Here is a 19,589-nt window from a genome sequence, read left to right as displayed (position 1 = left end):
AATAGGAATTCTAAAATAATTTGTGGGGTTTATCTCTTGTGTGTGGTGTTTTAATATAGCTCGTGTAAACGTACAAAGGAACACACTGACTCCGATTCTGTGTATGCGTATGTATTACAAATTCTGCAGTCAGTCGTCAATCGTAGCTGCTTGTGCAAAATTTACAATACATACGCATACACAGGATCAGAGTCTGTGTGTTCTTTTGTATTAGTTCGTCTGTAATACAGCCATAGCCGTATAGTTCGCTCGAGCTGTGTCAAAGCAACAGTAGTAACAAAAATCGGTATCTTTTTTAACAGATGTCGTATTCGTAGAATCGATAAAATTAATTTGTATGGGGAATATACGATACTAGTTCCCATCGGAAATTAATTCAGAAAATGGTTTTCATTGTGATGAAAAAAATCATTTATTTTCGAATAATTTTGATGCGGTTGAAGCACTAACGGATTCTTATAGAACTAAATGTGGAAAAGAGATTTGATACGAATCTTTCAATGTAAGTGCATTTGAATATAAAAATGTATTGAGCGCAGACGCAGTTGTTATAGTTTAAGCCTGTCAGAGAAATCTGGACTGGGAGATTTTTTTTAATCGAGTTAATTTCGGTCAGACCCTGATTTCGGTCAGAAAATATTTTCACGAAAATTATTGGAATTTATTCGAATTTGCCAGGGTTTTTGATTCAAAAAGTGAAAACTCATACTTAGACAGAGAGAAAAACACTAGGATTTACTACTACATTTTTGAGAAACGTCAAAACAGTACCACTGTAGAAAAGAAGGTTCTTCTATACATGCCCGCAGCATAAATATTGACAATTGAATAAAAAAAATGAGTGGGAAAAATAGTGACCGGTTACAATTTCCCCCCATACAAATCTAATGGAGAATTTATGCCCGAAATATCGTAGAAAATAATTAGTAGAAAACAATAGTGGTTGTGTTTTGACGTTTCCCAAAATGTAGCAACAAACCGCAATAAATTTCTCTCTGTGTAGGCAGTCATATTCACAGACGAGTCAAAGTTTGTATTTTCGGTAGTGACGCTGTTACGAGACAGTTCTGTTAATTTCGATTTGGACTGAACTTAGAGTTTATAAGGTCATATGTTCAGATCCTTGACCAAAATTTAGGTAGCATATCTCAATATCCAAGAAACTGTGTTTAGTATGTGTCACCAGATAGAAATAATCTGGACTCATCTGTATTGATTCGTCCCAGCACATAATTGAGCTGCACAATAAGAAAATATCATCCGATGCTATGCGAAAAATACTATGGTACGCAGCTTCAAGCGATTTTAGGTATAGAAATCCAATGACCATACAAATTTTCGTCATTTTTTTCGTTCCTCTTTGTGTGGATCTTCTTCGAACAGTACAGACTTACACGTTGAATAAACGTATGGTAATAGCATTTCTATTCCCAAAATTGCGTGAACGCGCCGCGCCCAATATGTCGTTTTTTGTATAATATCGGATGGTTTTTTTGTACTGTGTATGTTTTTCATTAAAAAATATTTTTAATAATTAACAAACAACGTTAAAAATATACATTATTCAAATAAGTTAAAAACTTATGAGAAATGGATATAATATTATAAAAAATTTCATTCAAAATTGTTGGCCCCATTTCTAGTTTGAAATTCATTGTTTCTCCGAAAAAAATGTGATCAAACTTACAAAGTCAGCATTTCACTCAGCAAGTATTTCTTCAGTATGTTTTCGATAAATTTTATTAAATTCTCACGCTAGCTTATTTTCTTTCCAACAAGTGACCTGAAATTCCGTGGAAAATATAACAATAATAGCATAATTGTTTTTTGTTTTGAATAAAATATATTTCTTTTGTCCAGGTTGCTAAAATTATATATTACTATTTTATGTCTTGTCATCTAATACAGTGCTGCCTATGAACGAAAACGAATAAACACTGAACTATAACATTAAAATCGTATATTTTATATAACTCTAGTATGCCCTGCAAAATAAACCCACCCAAATAACGAACAAACAAAGACTCAATATTGATTGAAAGAACTGTTTAAATTGATTTTTTCGAACATTTCCCGTTCATTCCAAATTAAAAAATCATTAAGATTCAGTTGAAAGTGAAATCCATTAATTGTTAATAATATGAAAATTGTACAGCAGTTGTAATTGTTCAATATTATCTCTAGAAACTCATAATTCAAACCATTGCATTTATATTTTAACATGAAAATATTCCAAAAGGAAACATCCACATCGATGATTTTGCATTGCCAATGTGGTAAAATGTTAGATATTCGAATCCCTGAACGATTCGCCCGGGAATACTACAAATGCCCGTGTGTAAAAATATTGGCTAACTATCTCAATTTCGAGTGTTTTTTTAACTTTGCATTCAAACGACTAACGCCCTAAAATAGCCGACTGATGACAAGATTTGAAATTTTGTAATATAAAAAGCAATCAACTTAGCCAGTTATAGTCGAAATAATTCATTTATGCTTGACTGACTGTAAGTGAGTTTTTTGCACACGGGAATTCATCGATTTTTACGAGTATGGGCTAGAACAAGTTTTCTTACAATTTTAATACAAATGGTGGTCGTCAGAAAACTAAAATGCTTTCAAAAATTCGACTGGAAATGATAAAAAAACATGTACGATCATCGAATGAAAGAATTGAATACAGAAAATATGCACAAAAGTACGTCTACGTTTCCCTGCTCTCGAACTTTCTCTCGCTTTGTTTCGTTCATTCTTACTCGTACTATCAATACAATTCTTATAAACAATCATTCAAGTAGATCTCAATTGACGAACAAGACAAATTAAATCTCTTAAGTCATTTGCGAGTATATAAATAAAAATCGGTACCATCATTCGAGCGCTGTCTTGATAAAAATACCTCACCAACCCAATGTTCAACCAAAAAAGTAAATAAACAACGCCATCTGAAAATATATATGGTTATTATTGATGACAGTTGTCAATTTCTGTACCATACACACACATCCATACACAGTCACAAATGCATACACGAGAAACTTCTCGAACCAACGAAACGAACGAGCGGAAAGAGAAAGCGGATAATCAAAAAGATTAATGTTTTTCTCTTTATCTACGTATAAGTATAACCTCTGCTCTATCGAAATTATTTTAACTTTGGTGTGCACATTTTCAAAACTTTGTTTTTGAGTTCAATAGAAAAGTTGTTTTAATATTTTATCGAATTCATAAGACTGATTCTGTTTCGGTAGCTTTCTGTTGGATTTTCAAAAAAAAAAAAAAATATTTCGCACATGCTGTTTATTCATCAAAGCAAATAGTTGCTTTTATTCAAATAAAAACTCTATTTCGTTTGTGCAACATTTTCTGAGAGTGTCAAATATCGTAAGCGTATTGTCCGTTCATTTAAAAATAAACGGTGCGTTGGTTCTCTCTATTGAACGTAAAGCCGAGAGTGGGGGAATACGATAGTCGACGTTCTGTGCTTCGATTCTCCGCGCGAACGAAGGCAACTGTGTGTTCAATGTACATATATCGGAGCATTTACAGTGAAACCATTTCAGTATATCTTCGTCTTCCTCGGAGAAACAACACGTTTTAACCCGTATTGCTATCGGCGGTTCATAGTTAGTTTTTCGATAATTTCTCTTTTCGCTTGGGATTAAAATCATTTTTAAAATGAAACTTACCCAACAAAAGGCACTGCAAGGTAAACCAGCATTTTTATTTTTCAATTTTTATTTTAATTTTTATTTTAAAGAATTTTTCTTAAAAACGAATAATATTTGTACGACACGAAATGGCTACTTGATTATACGAAATGGCTGTTTGTTACACAAAATGGCGATCATTACAACCATATTGGGTATAATATCTTGAGAACCGCCTTAGGAACTCAGTTGTTCTTTTTATTTTATTTATTTTAAAAGAATTTTATTCTTTTTTTGTATTTTCTCAATTTTTCAAATCGAACAAAAAAAAAGTAATATCAGAACAGCTTTGACAGTTCAAGGAAAAATATTTGCGTGTGTGCAAGAAAGAGATAGAAATTGAAAAAGTCAATTTTTGTTTAACAAAACGACTTTATTTCAATTAAAATAAAAAATAAAACAATTTTTTTTTCAACTTTTTGTCAATTTGAATACTATATATATCGTACAGCGATACAATTGTTTCAATGGCATAAGCTGTCATCTTCAGTCGCAGAGTCAAATACAACTGGCAAATTGACAAAAAGGTGTAAACTAAAAAACTGTTTTTTCTTTGTTGTGTCAATTTACGCTCAAAAACCTTAAAATTTCAGACTTCCTGTCACTTTGAATGTGCTGACAAATGTCAAAATTAATTTTTGATTTACAAGTCCATATTTTTTAGGGTCCAAAACCAGAGTTTTCAAGCCAAAAATATGGTTTCTATATATAAAAAATTATATTTTCAATAATTCATGTTTTTTTCAAAATTTCATCCGACAAAAAGTGTCCAAATTTATTTGAAAATAACGTTGCTAGGTTTAAGGCAATGTGTTACGTATTTATTTCATAATTAAGCTGAGTCGTCTTGTTTCAATAATGTTAGTGACGATGTCGTTTCTATCGTTCATGCTTTGTTCGCATCGAACATATCACCGAGCAACTGAGTGAACAAAACTAAAACACGCACACATTCATCGTGTGCATAGCTCACATATTTGGGCGTCAATGTGTATATGCCCGTTTGAAACCACCTTAAAGGTTCAATGGAAAACGATTGCGTCTCTTTTGCGTATGGAATATGTCGTATTTTTCCATCTTTCGTTGTATCGTGATTTTTGTCTTTGGGGGCATTCGTTAGTTTCGTTCGCGTCACACACAACCGATGTATCTCTGTAATACATACGAAACCCGTATGTTCGCTACGATCACGAACGAATACAACAAAACAAAAAATAAGATTTTTTTTTAAGAAACATGTACAGTCAACACACGTTACGGAGCTATAATAACTTATAAGTATATGTATCATACGAACACACAGCTTATGGTTAAATGAAAAAATAAAAGAGAATTGTTTCTAGTCCGTTGAATGTTGTTGTGCGGTAATCTAGTTGTTTTAAATTGGCAAAGTTACATTTATCGGTTTGTGTCTTGGACTAAAGAAAACATTAGTCGTAAGGGTTTTAGTAACTTTCGAACAGGAACGCACGCGCAATGGAAATTGGTTTTAATTAAATATTTTCCATTTTACAAATTTACATTTATTAACTTATGGATGTATGACATAATGTTGCAATATAAATTTGATAGAGTGGTCACTAAACAAATAAAATCACAATTTTAAATGTTAATTCAAATCAAATATCACATTCGCATCGTCATATACGCCTCATTCTCTTGAATACTTTTTGTTTCTCTTTCTCACTGTCTTTCCCTTTTGGTCTCAGTTGTCTTTAGCAGCACACTCACACAGTCGTGCCTCGTCTACTTTATTCGAAAGAAAACAAATATTCTGAACCACATTGGCTAAGGGAGTTGTGTGAAATGCTTACTCGGTGTGAATACACTTCTCTTGTATGTGCAATGCTAGCGTTTTGCGTGATGTTTGTTGTTGTTGCATGTATATAACATGCATCACAGTGTTGACTATGATCAGTTTCGCTTGCGTATATGATATTTTAATAGAACAATAACAATCTTTGATGTTACTTTAAATCGCAGGGGTTGTCCTTATTTAACGTGTATTTTCTTGATTATTTTGTTAATTCGAATGAAAACACCACCACATGTTATCTTCAGTTATTCGATCTAAGTTAGTACAGTTCATACGTGAAAGAAATGTATCAAACAGGCTTCTATTTTTTGTGTGTGCCAATTTTTACACCAAACAATTTGCTCTTATTGCTTTGAATTTATACATACCCACACATAAAATAAAATGTAGTCAAATTCGATTTTCGTAAGAAAAAAATTGTATATATTATCGTTGCCACTGTGACCAAACTGACGAAGCCATTAAAATGTGCCGTTTTGTTTAATAATTTTTCGAATAATTCCTGCTGTTGATGTATTTCTACTCTAGAAATCAATTCGTCATCATATAAATCGAATTGCATTGAAAAACTAGTATAATCATAAAATAACTCTCTAGAGCTGATTTAATTAGCTGTGTAAAATTTTCTGAGCAGTAAAATTCATTACAATTTTTTTTTACGATAGTTTACTCAGTAAACCACAAAAAGAATTCCGTTCAAGTTTTTCGGTTAAGCTATGGTTCTATATCAGCATTAAACATTTATGTTCATTGGTTTTTATGTATACAACCGTTTATTTCAATTTAAATAATTCGTTCCACTCTTCCCATCACTGATGTAAGATTCTTTGTATCATTTCAGATCTCCAAGCCGTTTTGAGTGCTGCCAATAACGAATTGATCAGAATGCCTGGCGATATTCTGCATGAATTAGGTGAAAATGATGAAAATGAGAATATGGTTTCAAATTTGCCGTTGTTATTTGCGGGCGGTTACCCAACATCGCTGGACAAAATATCCGAATCACAATTAGAAAAATTCATCCCATTCATGGTACAGTGTTCATTGGGTGAAATTCAATCGCCAATGTTGGATAGTAATTCGGAACCAGAATGGTGGCCAGAAGATGTTCGTTTCACAATACCATTGAAACGACCCGACGACTTCACCGATAGCTGGCTGAATAAGCTTAAGGAAATTGTTGCCATCTGCTATCAATTCCACAAAAGTGTATTTCTTCTGCGATTCTGTGAAAATCTGTCCGCATACACGGCCGAGAGTCTGCGCTTTATCAACAATTACAATTCAACGACATCACTGTTCGATCGACGCAGTAACAAGTTGTTGGTGACTTTCCGTAATGAAAATATGGTGAGTATTGTAAAAATAGGTAGAACATAGAAGATACGTAGAGACATTGGATATGTATAACATACACGCGCCACGGAAATAGACACACACAGAATAATAATAATACTGTAAACGTTTTTATTTGAATAACTTGTGTTGAAATTGTTTGAAATAAGGATTCTCGTATTACAACGCTCGCGGAAATGCACATTAATATCATAACTTTATGGGACAGATAAAGGAAAAAGGCAAACATAAAACCACATTCGAATTCAATGACTCGTCAATTTATACATGACATTTGGTGATATGTTAAACTATCTAGGGGAGAATATTTGTTAAATATTGCAACTTTTCTGCTGTAATTTTAATTTCGAAGTTTGGCAATTTCTCGTTTCAACGGAAACATGTTAAAATAGATAAAACGCATTCTAAACCGCAAGCACAACTGAAGACTCATACTCACATATATACAGGAAACAACATACAATTTCAAGAATATATACCATTTGCAATATTTTATTTTTGCATATCCATTTTTGCACACCTCTTCTGTGGCTTCATTATTTAAATCGCATTTCAATGTATTGTTGATACTATAACCCTTTGGTTTTTTTTGTTTGTTAAAAAAATACAAATGAAGACGATTCACACGAAAACAGAGAACGAAAACAACAAGTTAAACGCTCTAACCAATCTTCATGCAAATTGTATGTAAACATCTATACCTATATGAGTACATAATATATGATGCTTCTACTTTGTGATAATACGAGAGACCATTGGACCTTTAATTTGAATTTATAATTTATGAAAAATAATTTTTCAATCGTAAAAATTTGAAGGAAAAAAACCAATAAAATTTGAAATGACCTAATGAGTTTTTCATTAGCTGTATAGGCTTTGAATAAAGCCGCCACACACGAAGAAATCATACAATGAAAACTAGATGGCTTGTTGTATAAAATGAACACTGAGCGTGTATGTTAGTGAGATTTTGTTAGTGTAATTTGGTTAGTTCGAACTCTCACCGCTTCAATTTATAATTCAAATCAAATGCATTCGATTGTGGCGCTGCTTGCATGTTCTTATTCTTACGCACAGTGTTCGGTATAAAATTCGGATAAAATATCGTTTTTGTGTATTCTCTTTTATGCGGATCTTCTTCAAAGCATAAACGAAGAAGAACCGCACAAAAGAGAATACACAGAAACGATGTTTGTTATGAAATTAAATGGAAAAATACAATTTTATACGGAGTGTCAACTAGTTCCAAATTTGATACGACAAATCATCTAGTTTTCATTGTATTACTTCACTGTATGCAATAAGTTAAAAAAAATTTGATTTTAGCACTGTGTGTGATTTTTTAAATAGAAGTTGGACTTTTTTCAACTTTGTATAAGAAATAATACAGAGCAAGTTGAAAAAAAAAACATTAAAATCTATTGCATTCCCGTGTGGAAAAAAAGTGATTGACTGACTGGTTAGCTGAAATCGACTGAAATTGAATTTTTTTTTAACTGAAGTCGTCTATGTAAACGGATGACTAATTTGGGACAGTTTTGTCTATAGTCAACTGCGATTGAAGTCGAATTAAGTTATATTTTTCTCTACTAGGATTGACTGAAAAATCAGACAAATCAACTTAAAAAAACTTTAATCTCAGTTGGCCAAAAACGTCCTAAATTAGTAAAGTGACTAGTCAGTCAGTAATTTTCCACAAGGGTTATTTTAAAATAAGATCAGTGAAGCATGTGTTCTCATTCAAAAAAAAGATCCCTATCAATATTTATTTGGAATTGATCCGCATGTGTCAACACATGAATCGAACAAAGCGTATATAGTGTTTTTAACTATTTTACTGATAAAATACAAGAGATTCTGGTTTTGGTTGTTGAAAATATTGAGATATAAATAAAAAAAATATCTTCTATCTATTATCGCAACGAAAACATTCGTTCTTAGCTTTCAAGTCAAAGAACATGATATACTCTACACCTCAATAATGGAAATTGTCGATAGAACTATCTCCGGGTATTCTATCTTCGTTGAAAATACATTTTAGAATGCACATGCTTTAAAAAAATGTCGTAAAATTTTGTTTTTTTCTCTCTAGATGTTAAATGTCTTGCATTTTAATTGTCCATGAAATATCAAACTCGAGTGTAGTATTTGTTCAGCTCTTTATTCTTGCGCACATTTCTACACATGATGTGGTGAACATTTTTGTACACGCAATACCCAAAATATAATAGAGTGTATCAAATATCGCACAAATGTGTGCGTATATCTTTATTTACATTATTTTAAAGTTGCGCAGAAGTTACAAACCGAACTCCAATGACTAACCGAGGAGGATACACAAACATTTTCTTCGTTGTTATTTATTCGAATTTTTACGTCGTAGTAGAAAGATGCTGTTGTGTTTTATTATTCCGAATTGAAATCAGTGTTTGATTGTCTCCTCAATACCAATGTGTTTTATTGACGGCTTTCTTTATGTTGGTTTTTTTGTTCTTTAGTTGTACGATCAGCCAGTAAATAACAAAAAGACGTTAATGCCTAAGATGCAAAACTCACAATCGGGGGAATCTCATCAAATGGTCGAACAATCCTTATTTGACATCTATCTCTGTGATAATTGCGATGCTGAACTATACTCATTGGGCGCTTATCAAGTAAATACATTGTTTTCGATTCATAACAAAAAAAATCATTGAGAAAATATTTGAATTAAATATTGATACAATTGTTCTTTCATTTTTTTTCACAGGAGCATGAAAAGACGTGTCAATGTCATGATGACGATGATGTCATATTTTGTGATGAAGAAGAGCCTGAAAATCCGATCGATAAAACCACACAACAAAATAGTTTTCTCCAACATTTTCAATTATGCAAAAACATTCCGGCTGATGAAAAGAAACCGATTAAAGCATTAACACCGAACAAACGAACCTCACAAAATGCACTCATGAATATCAATAGCAAAAACACTATACTTAATAATAATAATTGTGTCAATACAATTGATTTAGAGCCAAATAAAAAAGCGGTGAAACGAGTGCGAACCCCTGCCGCTATAAATGCATTGCTAAAAAGTCAAATACCCATCACATCACCGGCAGGACAGCGGCTCATCGCTCAATCAAATGCTCCAATTAACAGTGATTACATACGGGAGCGTATCGAACGATATGAACGATCTTGTGCGGCGCCACCACTTGCCATAGACGGTTCGAATCGGCCAAAGTTTATGGATAAGAAACCAATTATTTACAACATTAGCTCATTTCGTAATACTGTAAAGCCATTTCATTGTTATAAATTTCCGCGACGACAACTCTCAACGAAAATGCGCAACGAAGCTGTCATTCAATTGGAACGGATTCAATTGCAACAAAGTAAATGTAAACCGTTAGCCATAACGGTAGAACGGCTGTCAAACAAAGAAATCGAAAGTATAAAAACACAAGTGTCAACACATAAACGACCGAAATTCAACGATGTCATTGTTATTGATTCATCGGATGATGATGGCAATGATGGTGACGACGGCGACGATGATGATGATAATGATGATAAATCAATGGGCAGCCTCACCGAAGTAAGTCATGAAACATCCGTAACGAGTGGTTTGTCATCCCGACAAAAATATTCGACAATGGCGCCGTTTTATCAGCCAGCTCATTCGATTCCAACCAATCCATTACATAATACATTATTATTTGTAGATTGTTCAGTACCTACCCAAAACTATTTGAATAATGAATCGATTATGTTTGATTCACGGCCACAATTAACAACATCACGTACTCAATGCGATTCAGCATCGAATTTATTAGATAGAAAACCGATTAAATCACATCATTCAAAATTGTATGAGACAACACATCGAACGGTTAATTTACAACAACAACTTCAACAGGATAAAGAAAATAGAATTTACTCGTATCTCACCGAACAATCAAATAATCCACAATCGGCCGCATTCATTTATGCCGACGATTTGAATATGAACATCGATTCAACAATTGTGCCTGCAACGTTATCATCAAACAATCTGATTTCAATCGATCTAACGTTGTGATGAGGTTCCTATATCCCTGACCGAACTGAATTAATGCGCTGTCATTCTGATCAACTCAGAAGTTGATCAATTTTCATATGAGACAGCCAAATTATCAACAAAAAAACAACAATTTTCCCCGTTATCATTTCGACAGTTAGTTTCAAATTCATTCATTTCATTCACTCTGTCTACGTACAGGGGAGAAAGCTATTTTTTTATTTGTTGTAAATAGAATCTAGAATAACATATTCAAATGCATGTTTTTTTATGTGTAAAACTTTAAATTTTCCACAATCATTGCAACAAATGTTTCTTTAAAGGTGGTTTGATTTAAAAAAAAATGTACAGAATAGAATTAAACTCAATAGGAAAGTAATGATTTCAAACAACAAAAAGACATTTGGTCATTCATCTTCATTTGTTAACAAATTATTATTATTTATTTAAATCAACACACTCGCAACATAAAACTTCAAAATTATTTCGATAAGTTAGTGATTAGCATAGAAACTGATAAAGAAAGCATTGTTGTCATCAGTCTTATAGATGACTAAGTGTATACCGATATTTTGGATAATCGAATAAGAGGAAAAGTGTTGAATTCGCTACGAACAACAAAATCAACTCCAACCGACTAAAAAGCAAATTACAATTATGGAACGATAGATCGACTGAATTTTTTTTAAATTAACGGAACAATGTGATCTTTTGTTATTTGATTTCAGTTGAATCTCTTCGAAAGAAAAAATTCATATAATCCAATAGAAATTGTTCTGAATTAAATAGACTGATAAAATTCTATCAAACTTTTTTTTCCCCCCATGAACTGAATTAGTAGCGATTCGCCGGAATCAAGTCAAATGCAATGCAAGTGAAAGAAAGTATAATTTTTTTTTAAAAACAATAGCATACAAAGCCTTTAAAAACAGTTCATTCAATAAATTATGTAATTTAATAATTGAATTTTCAAATGAATACAATTTTAATTTAAAACAAAATGCACGAGACCAAATGTGTGACAATTGGAAGAAGTCTCCCCACGAGTGAGTGAAGTATAAATGTCAAACATTTTGTCTCTGCAAAATACCACAAAATAATTTGTAAAATAAAATTCTTTATAAAAGTCAAAAAAACATATGCAACTATAATATATTGATAATAAAAAAACAATTTAAAACTAACTCCCAATGTTTTGATTTGAACGCTGTGATAATTGATTTGCTTTTAATGGTAAGTCTTTATGATACCGCCACCTGATTCGGAAGTGCTCCAGAGAGTAAGCATCGCTAATTTATGGTAATAAATTCAATATTTTGTCAAGAATGACTTCAACGTCTTGTGTGTCATCGTTTTCAATTTCTAGGTCCCATTGTGTGACGTCATCCAAATCGCATTCTGATTGAACATCATCGATACCACTTCGAAATACCCAACCCCTGGACTCCCGTAACGCATTGCTGGCATTAATTCGAACGGTTTTGATGTTGTAATTATTATCACGGAAGAATTCAATGTCAGTCTTACGCCGAATATCACTCACTATTACAATCGGCTTTGAACCTGAAGGTGAATGCCATGTTAATGTTTCATGATTTCGAAAAAAAATAGAAAGTTTCACCTACTTTTTTGGATGGACACTCGACAAAAGAACCCAGCATCACGTTGACGAACACTATCGCTCCAAACTATCATTTCTTTGCGGTATTTTTCTTTATACGGACCATCACTGAGCAGCTCATTCAAATTTAGTCCTTTTTCTTGGGCCCAATGCGATTTTATTGGTTCGGATATACGAACTATTTCCGCTTTCTCTTCGCCCAATCTATCGAACAGTTCAATAAGTTTAGTGTTAAATGTAAGTATTGCTTGCTTTAAATCGATTAAATGGTCATTACAGACAATAAAAGAAATTAAACAGAACAAACTGAATGGTAATCAGTGTAAAACTGGTTACCTATCAATTTGCTCTGTTCAATTTCTCTGAATAAAAAGTACCTTGATAGTAATCGAGCTGACAAATAATCTTTGCCACTTTTTCTCTTTCCACTTATCAATAAAACCGTCTCTGGTTTAGTTGACATTATTTTCTGTTAACTTGAATCAAATAATAAAATATCTTGAAAATGAAATAGAACCGTTGTGCTGCCATTTATCAAAAAGTTACACATTCAAATTTGTGCATGGATTTTATCTTAACTAACCTTTTAAATGTAATGAATTTTAAGTTCGAGGTTAAAATGCTTATAATTTATTACTTGGAGTGTATTTAGATGGTTTACTTTTAGCCAAAAAATCGAGAATCAACGGAATGTTCAGATTGAAATATGTGAGTAATTAGGTCGATTACTGGCTGATAGTTGACAATTCAAAGCTGTCTTGAAATTGTATTCACTGACACAAATGACATATTAAGATATACACTTGATAACGTCGGAGAGACATCTGTTGTACGAAGTTCTATCACGGCGCAGATTTTAAATATATATTTTTTTTTAAATGGCAAGCAACAATTCCATCTTTCTCGTCATTTGGTCCGGAAGAAGTCGGTTGAGCTTGCTTAGACATGAAGATATGCAAACAGATTTCCAATTAGAAAATACGCACATGAATTAATTCAGATTAACAGAAAATGATTAATTCAGATTTGGTCAGTGAAGTAACTTAGACGAAAAAATGACGAAAATGTGAAAAATAACAATTTACTTCAATTGACAAAACAAAACTAATCTAAAAAATGTCCAATAACAGTGCTAAACAACATTTAACTGAGTATGAATTGTGTATTGTGAGCGGCTTTCGTCTCGAGTGTACCTCATAAATGGCGGCATCTGTCAGCATTATAACTAAACTCATTTTCCGAATACGGTTTGCACAACATCAACAGATTTCTACTGAAAAAAATCTTTTTTTTTTCAATTGCAAAAAAAAAACTCAAACAAATCTCATTTTTTTCATGCTGCATATTTTCCATCAAATTAAATCATCTAATTTTCAAAAAAAAAAAAAAAAAAACCATGATATTGCTTTGCCCAAATGAATTGAATCGGTAGAAATGAATAACCGCAATGTGTGAACCGATATAGTTTGGTTCGATGCGGTAACTGACAAATGTTCAAATGACAATTTCGGAGTTGTTCAACGAAATGCCAAATTGCTCCAACAAATCGGTCACGTGACCAAAATATGTTATACGTGTCGAGTAGTATTGCCCACACTGACAGAAACCGGTACGTTTCGTTGAATACGTGTGTGTACGGCTCAATGCTTTCGATGCAATCGAACAGATTCTCTTTGACATCGAACCAGCAAGCAACGCGAATGTAAAGTAAGAGTGTTCGGGTTGAATCTAAACTTTTTTTTTCATTTTTTTGGCCAAAAAAACGAAGACCAAGATACGCAAAAGAAACATAGAAAAATAATTTCATTTATATTTATAGCGATTTCGTTTCGCTAGTTTGTTCGCAGTTATTTGTAAAAATTAAGCAATCGTATTGAAAAATTCTACAAAATGGGAAGTAAGTATCGTAGCTGATTGGGTGTTTTAAGCAAAAAAAAGAGAAACTATGAAAATCATTTGGTTTGTTAGAGAAAAATTTATTGTGGATAATGTTCAAAGTGTTAAAAATTGGTTTGTGTTTTATGTCGCGAAAAGAGAAAGAAAAAAATTTGTTTTTCTTAAAGCTATGGATTTTCTCTTGAACCGTATTCTTTCATTGATAGTAAGTGTATGTGTAAATAGGCCAATTTGTAAGACTAACACTGCTTACGTATACAAAACCACGGTCGCCCAACTTTGAATCTATCACCTGTATAGATAACTATTTCAACTCATCGAATGTTAACGAATGATTTCGAGTTTTTTAACATTTCCATCACATTTGAACTTTTATTACGAGACGATTTTTTTTTCATTTTTTTTAAATTCCAAACAAAAAAATGTTTAACTAATGAGAAAAATCATTTGAATTGCAGTTAAATTTTTGGAAGTAATTAAGCCATTCTGCAGTATTCTGCCCGAAATCGCAAAACCAGAGCGAAAGGTACGTATTAATTTATATATATTTTTGGAAAATTTCCTTACTATTATGCACTATCTAAGTGAATGTAAAGTGAAAGGTATTTGCGACGTGGATACAATTGACATTATTTTGATTTTGAAAGTTATTCGCATTGACAACAATTTAAAAAACCACTGTCAAAAGTTCATGAATGAAAATTAACAAAACAATGTGATTTTTTCAATAATTTTAGATTCAATTCCGAGAAAAGGTGCTATGGACTGCCATAACGCTGTTTATCTTCTTGGTATGCTGTCAAATTCCATTGTTCGGAATTATGAGTTCCGATTCGGCTGATCCATTCTATTGGATTCGTGTGATTTTGGCCTCAAATCGTGGTACATTGATGGAACTGGGTATTTCACCGATTGTCACATCCGGATTGATTATGCAATTGTTGGCCGGTGCCAAAATAATCGAAGTTGGTGACACACCAAAAGATCGTGCTCTCTTCAATGGTGCACAAAAATTATTTGGTATCGTAATTACCGTTGGTCAAGCCATTGTTTATGTAATGACTGGCATGTATGGTGATCCATCGGAAATCGGCGCTGGTGTTTGTCTATTGATTATCATCCAATTGTTTGTTGCTGGTTTGATTGTATTGCTGTTGGACGAACTTTTGCAAAAAGGTTACGGTTTGGGATCGGGTATTTCATTATTCATCGCAACAAATATTTGTGAAACAATTGTGTGGAAGGCATTCTCACCGGCTACCGTTAATACTGGCCGTGGTACCGAATTCGAAGGGGCTGTCATTGCATTGTTCCATTTGTTGGCCACACGTCAAGACAAAGTTCGTGGTTTACGTGAAGCTTTCTATCGTCAAAATTTACCAAATTTAATGAACTTGTTGGCTACCGTTCTCGTTTTTGCTGTTGTCATATACTTCCAAGGATTCCGTGTCGATGTTCCAATCAAATCAGCACGTTATCGTGGCCAATATAGCAGCTATCCAATTAAATTGTTCTACACATCAAACATCCCAATCATTTTACAATCGGCGCTCGTCTCGAATTTATACGTTATCTCACAAATGTTGGCCGTTAAATTCCATGGCAACTTTTTGATCAATTTGCTCGGTGTCTGGGCTGATGTTGGCGGTGGCGGCCCAGCTCGTTCATACCCAATTGGTGGTCTATGCTACTATCTATCACCACCAGAAAGTGTTGGACACATTTTACAAGATCCAATTCATGCCATGTTATACATCGTCTTCATGTTGGGCTCATGCGCCTTCTTCTCAAAAACATGGATCGATGTTTCAGGCAGCTCAGCTAAAGACGTAAGCACTTTTTCATTTATTTACCCGATTTTTTTTAAATTTTTGATTCTAATTCATGTTTGTTTAATTCATTTTCATGCGATTTAGGTTGCCAAACAATTGAAAGAACAACACATGGTTATGCGTGGTCATCGTGAAAACTCAATGATTCACGAATTGAATCGATACATCCCAACAGCTGCTGCTTTTGGTGGTTTGTGTATTGGAGCTCTTTCTGTGTTGGCCGATTTCTTGGGCGCCATCGGTTCGGGAACCGGTATTCTATTAGCTGTCACCATTATTTACCAATACTTTGAAATCTTTGTCAAAGAACAATCCGAAATGGGAGGCATGAGTACACTTCTATTCTAAAACAAAAATGATTGTCAACTTTAGCATAGAAGTAAGCATTTGTTGAGAGCATTGATTTGAAAACAAAATCAACGGATTTTTGAAAGGGAGTTTTTTTAAGTTGAAATTGAGAGCGAATTATTGTAATTTAAATGAAATGTTTTAATTGAAAGTCTAACACAATGCTAAACGAGTATCACAATTCAGATTCATCAAATACATACACAAAAACACATTTGACATCTCTGTCGAATTCAACTCATTAGAATGTACCATCAACTTATTATAATTTAAAGAGTAAATCATTTTTTTAATTAAAGTGTATAATGTGTACAACTGTAAGAAGTGTTCAAGAGATAAAAAAACCCAACCATTTAGGCGAATAAATGTTTATTACAAACCGAAAATACTAAATCAATTACAGTCGTTCTTTTGAATTACAATTTCGTCTACAGCAATTAAGCGCTCAGTTCAGCATATCGTTTGGAATTTCTATTGGCGTATTTCGTCTGTCTCGCTGTCTGTCCGATCTTAATGAGGATTTTCGTTTAATGTTTCGTTTGATTTTTATTCGCAATGTTCAATAGACATTAGAGATTTCTGCAATTTTCTTTCACATAGGCTAAGAGAATTAAGAATGATACAATCTGAAGAAAAAAACACATGTACTATAAAAGACAAGCTATTTTCTAATTTATATTATTAAAATCTGAAATATTTTCAACAAAAATAAGTTTTTCCGTATTTTTCTTATGTTTATGTTATTCTCTCTGGAAAAATGTCTGTAGCAGAATACAACAGTTCGGCAAAAGTGATTAAAGATATTTTTAAATAACATGTTTATCGGAAACATGCGAATAGATTTTGGTATTATAAATCCATTTGTCGAGACGAATTACTGATAACCGTTTCTATTGGAAGACACATACGGCAGTCACATAGTGCAGTGTAAATATTATCAACAAATGGATAGGTGTAATTTGTAGCATCATATTTGTCATAATTTGGTGAAAATTAGTAACACCAAATCGATTGCTTTCGTCTGAGTTGTGAGACGCGTCTCAAGTTCATTATCATATAATATATGTAAGTTTGTTGGCAATACGTGGATGAGAAGAAAATCGCGTTGAAAACAAAATAACATTACAATAAACCGCACAGCACTGGCAACACCAATCGCTCAACTGTCATGACAGTCGCCTGTCAAAAATATTCGGCTTTGGTTTATTTTTGTTGTACATATTACCATCATTCATAGGGCTTGTTGCGACACTCAATTCATAAATGCAATAAACAATTGCACGAATAGTTATATTTATATATCGGTTTTATTTGATTTCACAAAAACATTCGACTATCCTGTCCATTCAGTTTAAGGACAGGTGTAGTGTACACATAAATTTGTATATAATTTTATTGGTGAAAATTTGCAAAAATTCGGCCCGAAGTGAGAAAAACGCGTTGTGCTATGGATACAGAAGACAGTGGAACGACAAAGCGTGGCCGTGGAAGGGGTCGATCGACAAGAGGAAGAGCGACATCGACCAGAGCCAGAAGAGGTCGTGGTAGAGGGCGTAAAGCAAAGATAATTGAATCCGATGAAGAAGCATCGCAAGAACAACCAGAAATTGAAGAAACTGATGCATCAATCGAAGAGAAACCACAAGAAGCAGAAAAATCAATTGCCGCACCACCGCCTGATACAACAGCCGTCGAGGAAAAAGAGAATGAAATTCTCCCACCAAAAAGTAAGTCATACACGGACCACTATTCAATGTATCGTGCCTCTAATTTAATTTTTGTTTATTTTAGTTGACATGGAAGCGGATATTTCACAATTGGAAGCACCAATATTTACAACAATAAGCCGTGGTCCACCCGAACCAATGCTTCGCTTAAAATGGGACCATAAAGTGTCATTGATTGGTGAAAAAGTATTGAATCCAATGATTCATTGCTGTGATCTATGTGATAAACCGATTTTAATCTATGGCCGAATGATAGCATGCAAACATGTATTTTGTTTGTTATGTGCACGATCTGAACCATTTAAATCGTGTCCACGATGCAAAGAAAAGGTGTTACGCGTCGAACAATCCGGTTTGGGAACGGTTTTCATGTGTAATTATGGCGGTAGTCGCTATGGAAAGACCGGATGTCGTCGAACATATTTGTCACAACGAGATTTACAGGCGCATTTTAATCATAGGCATATTACAATGGACGGTAAAGGTGACAGTGCTAAATCAACATCACAAAGAAAGGGATCCATTTCAAATGATTCAATGCCACAACCACCATTTGGACAACCAACTGTTTCGAGCCCATTGAATTTAAGCCAATCCATAACATCGGCACATACGGCACATAATTTATCAACCATTACTTCATCATCCTCATATTATTCGTCATCTTTCAATCAATATGGATCAATGCAGCAAACACATGGCTCACATTATTCAAATGCGTCCAGAAACGTCAGCTACGAATCAAGTTCGCACAAATCGAATTTGGATCCAACACGACGTTAAAGAATTATTTGGAGATTATTGATGTTAAGGTGCATTTTCCTAAACAACGATTGTAATCGTTGACGATTTCAATCGTTGATCTAGATCGGGAAGGATTGTAATCAATGTTAATTTCTATATAAAATCGTGAGCGATTGACTGTTTTGTGTTTTTAAGACAACGATTTTAAGAAAAAATCGTACACGATCGCAATCGTCGCCTAGGAAAACGCACCTTCAGATTTGCCGAACTGATTTTTAGACTCATCTGCACATAATTCGATTTCAAATATCTATTATTAATTTTCACCACTGTCATCAGAATTTTCAATGGAAATAAATGAACACAAATGAAAACTGCAGGCGTTTTTGAATTATGAATATTTAGATTTTATCCAAACATAGATTACAGAATTTAATATATAATATAGTCATCATATGAGATAATAATCAATGGAACATTAGGATTAAATGTGT

The 19,589-nt window shown here is 33.3% G+C and overlaps 4 protein-coding genes across 11 annotated transcripts in view; 3 read left to right on the top strand and 1 right to left on the bottom strand.

The window, feature by feature from the left end:
* Positions 1-11,901, top strand: part of LOC116336985 — an 18,909-nt gene extending 7,008 nt beyond the window's left edge. The window contains exons 1-5 of one of the 5 annotated variants that reach the window (XM_031761250.1): positions 3,562-3,709; positions 6,368-6,876; positions 9,381-9,536; positions 9,632-10,465; positions 10,593-10,749. In XM_031761250.1, the coding sequence (XP_031617110.1) occupies positions 3,679-3,709; positions 6,368-6,876; positions 9,381-9,536; positions 9,632-10,465; positions 10,593-10,622 (1,560 nt within the window). In that variant the 5' untranslated portion in view covers positions 3,562-3,678 and the 3' untranslated portion in view covers positions 10,623-10,749. Of the gene's footprint in view, positions 1-3,561; positions 3,710-5,676; positions 5,785-6,217; positions 6,288-6,367; positions 6,877-9,380; positions 9,537-9,631 lie in introns of those variants that run through there. The other 4 variants (XM_031761245.1, XM_031761248.1, XM_031761249.1 and 1 more) reach the window with 4 other exon arrangements.
* Positions 11,855-13,313, bottom strand: LOC116336986 (probable phosphomevalonate kinase). Of its 3 annotated transcripts, none has more exons than XM_031761253.1 (4): positions 13,132-13,313; positions 12,926-13,046; positions 12,553-12,752; positions 11,855-12,490 (listed from the first exon to the last, which is right to left on the bottom strand). In XM_031761253.1, the coding sequence occupies exons 2-4, from the start codon at positions 13,009-13,011 to the stop codon at positions 12,222-12,224; spliced, it is 555 nt and encodes a 184-aa protein (XP_031617113.1). In that variant the 5' UTR covers positions 13,012-13,046; positions 13,132-13,313; the 3' UTR covers positions 11,855-12,221. The 3 variants fall into 3 exon arrangements, with proteins under 3 accessions (XP_031617113.1, XP_031617111.1, XP_031617114.1); XM_031761251.1 differs by having other exon boundaries at positions 12,926-13,024; XM_031761254.1 differs by having other exon boundaries at positions 12,926-13,017.
* An 886-nt stretch (positions 13,314-14,199) lies between these two features.
* LOC116336952 (protein transport protein Sec61 subunit alpha) lies at positions 14,200-17,026 on the top strand. Its single transcript, XM_031761189.1, has 4 exons — positions 14,200-14,445; positions 14,903-14,970; positions 15,182-16,273; positions 16,361-17,026. Exons 1-4 carry the CDS (start codon positions 14,439-14,441, stop codon positions 16,622-16,624), a joined length of 1,431 nt encoding a protein of 476 aa, XP_031617049.1. The 5' UTR covers positions 14,200-14,438; the 3' UTR covers positions 16,625-17,026.
* Positions 17,027-17,826: 800 nt separating this feature from the next.
* On the top strand, positions 17,827-19,469 carry LOC116337160 (E3 ubiquitin-protein ligase Hakai). 2 transcript variants are annotated; one of them, XM_031761525.1, is made up of 3 exons: positions 17,829-17,956; positions 17,997-18,351; positions 18,416-19,469. In XM_031761525.1, the coding sequence occupies exons 2-3, from the start codon at positions 18,072-18,074 to the stop codon at positions 19,132-19,134; spliced, it is 999 nt and encodes a 332-aa protein (XP_031617385.1). In that variant the 5' UTR covers positions 17,829-17,956; positions 17,997-18,071; the 3' UTR covers positions 19,135-19,469. The 2 variants fall into 2 exon arrangements, with proteins under 2 accessions (XP_031617384.1, XP_031617385.1); XM_031761524.1 differs by having other exon boundaries at positions 17,827-18,351.
* Positions 19,470-19,589: the final 120 nt, after the last annotated feature.

The sequence above is a fragment of the Contarinia nasturtii genome, unplaced genomic scaffold, assembly GCF_009176525.2.
Source record: "Contarinia nasturtii isolate CC-2019 unplaced genomic scaffold, AAFC_CNas_1.1 Cnas_scaffold_220, whole genome shotgun sequence".
Taxonomy (NCBI): domain Eukaryota; kingdom Metazoa; phylum Arthropoda; class Insecta; order Diptera; family Cecidomyiidae; genus Contarinia; species Contarinia nasturtii.
This window is presented reverse-complemented; position numbering and strand designations above follow the sequence as displayed.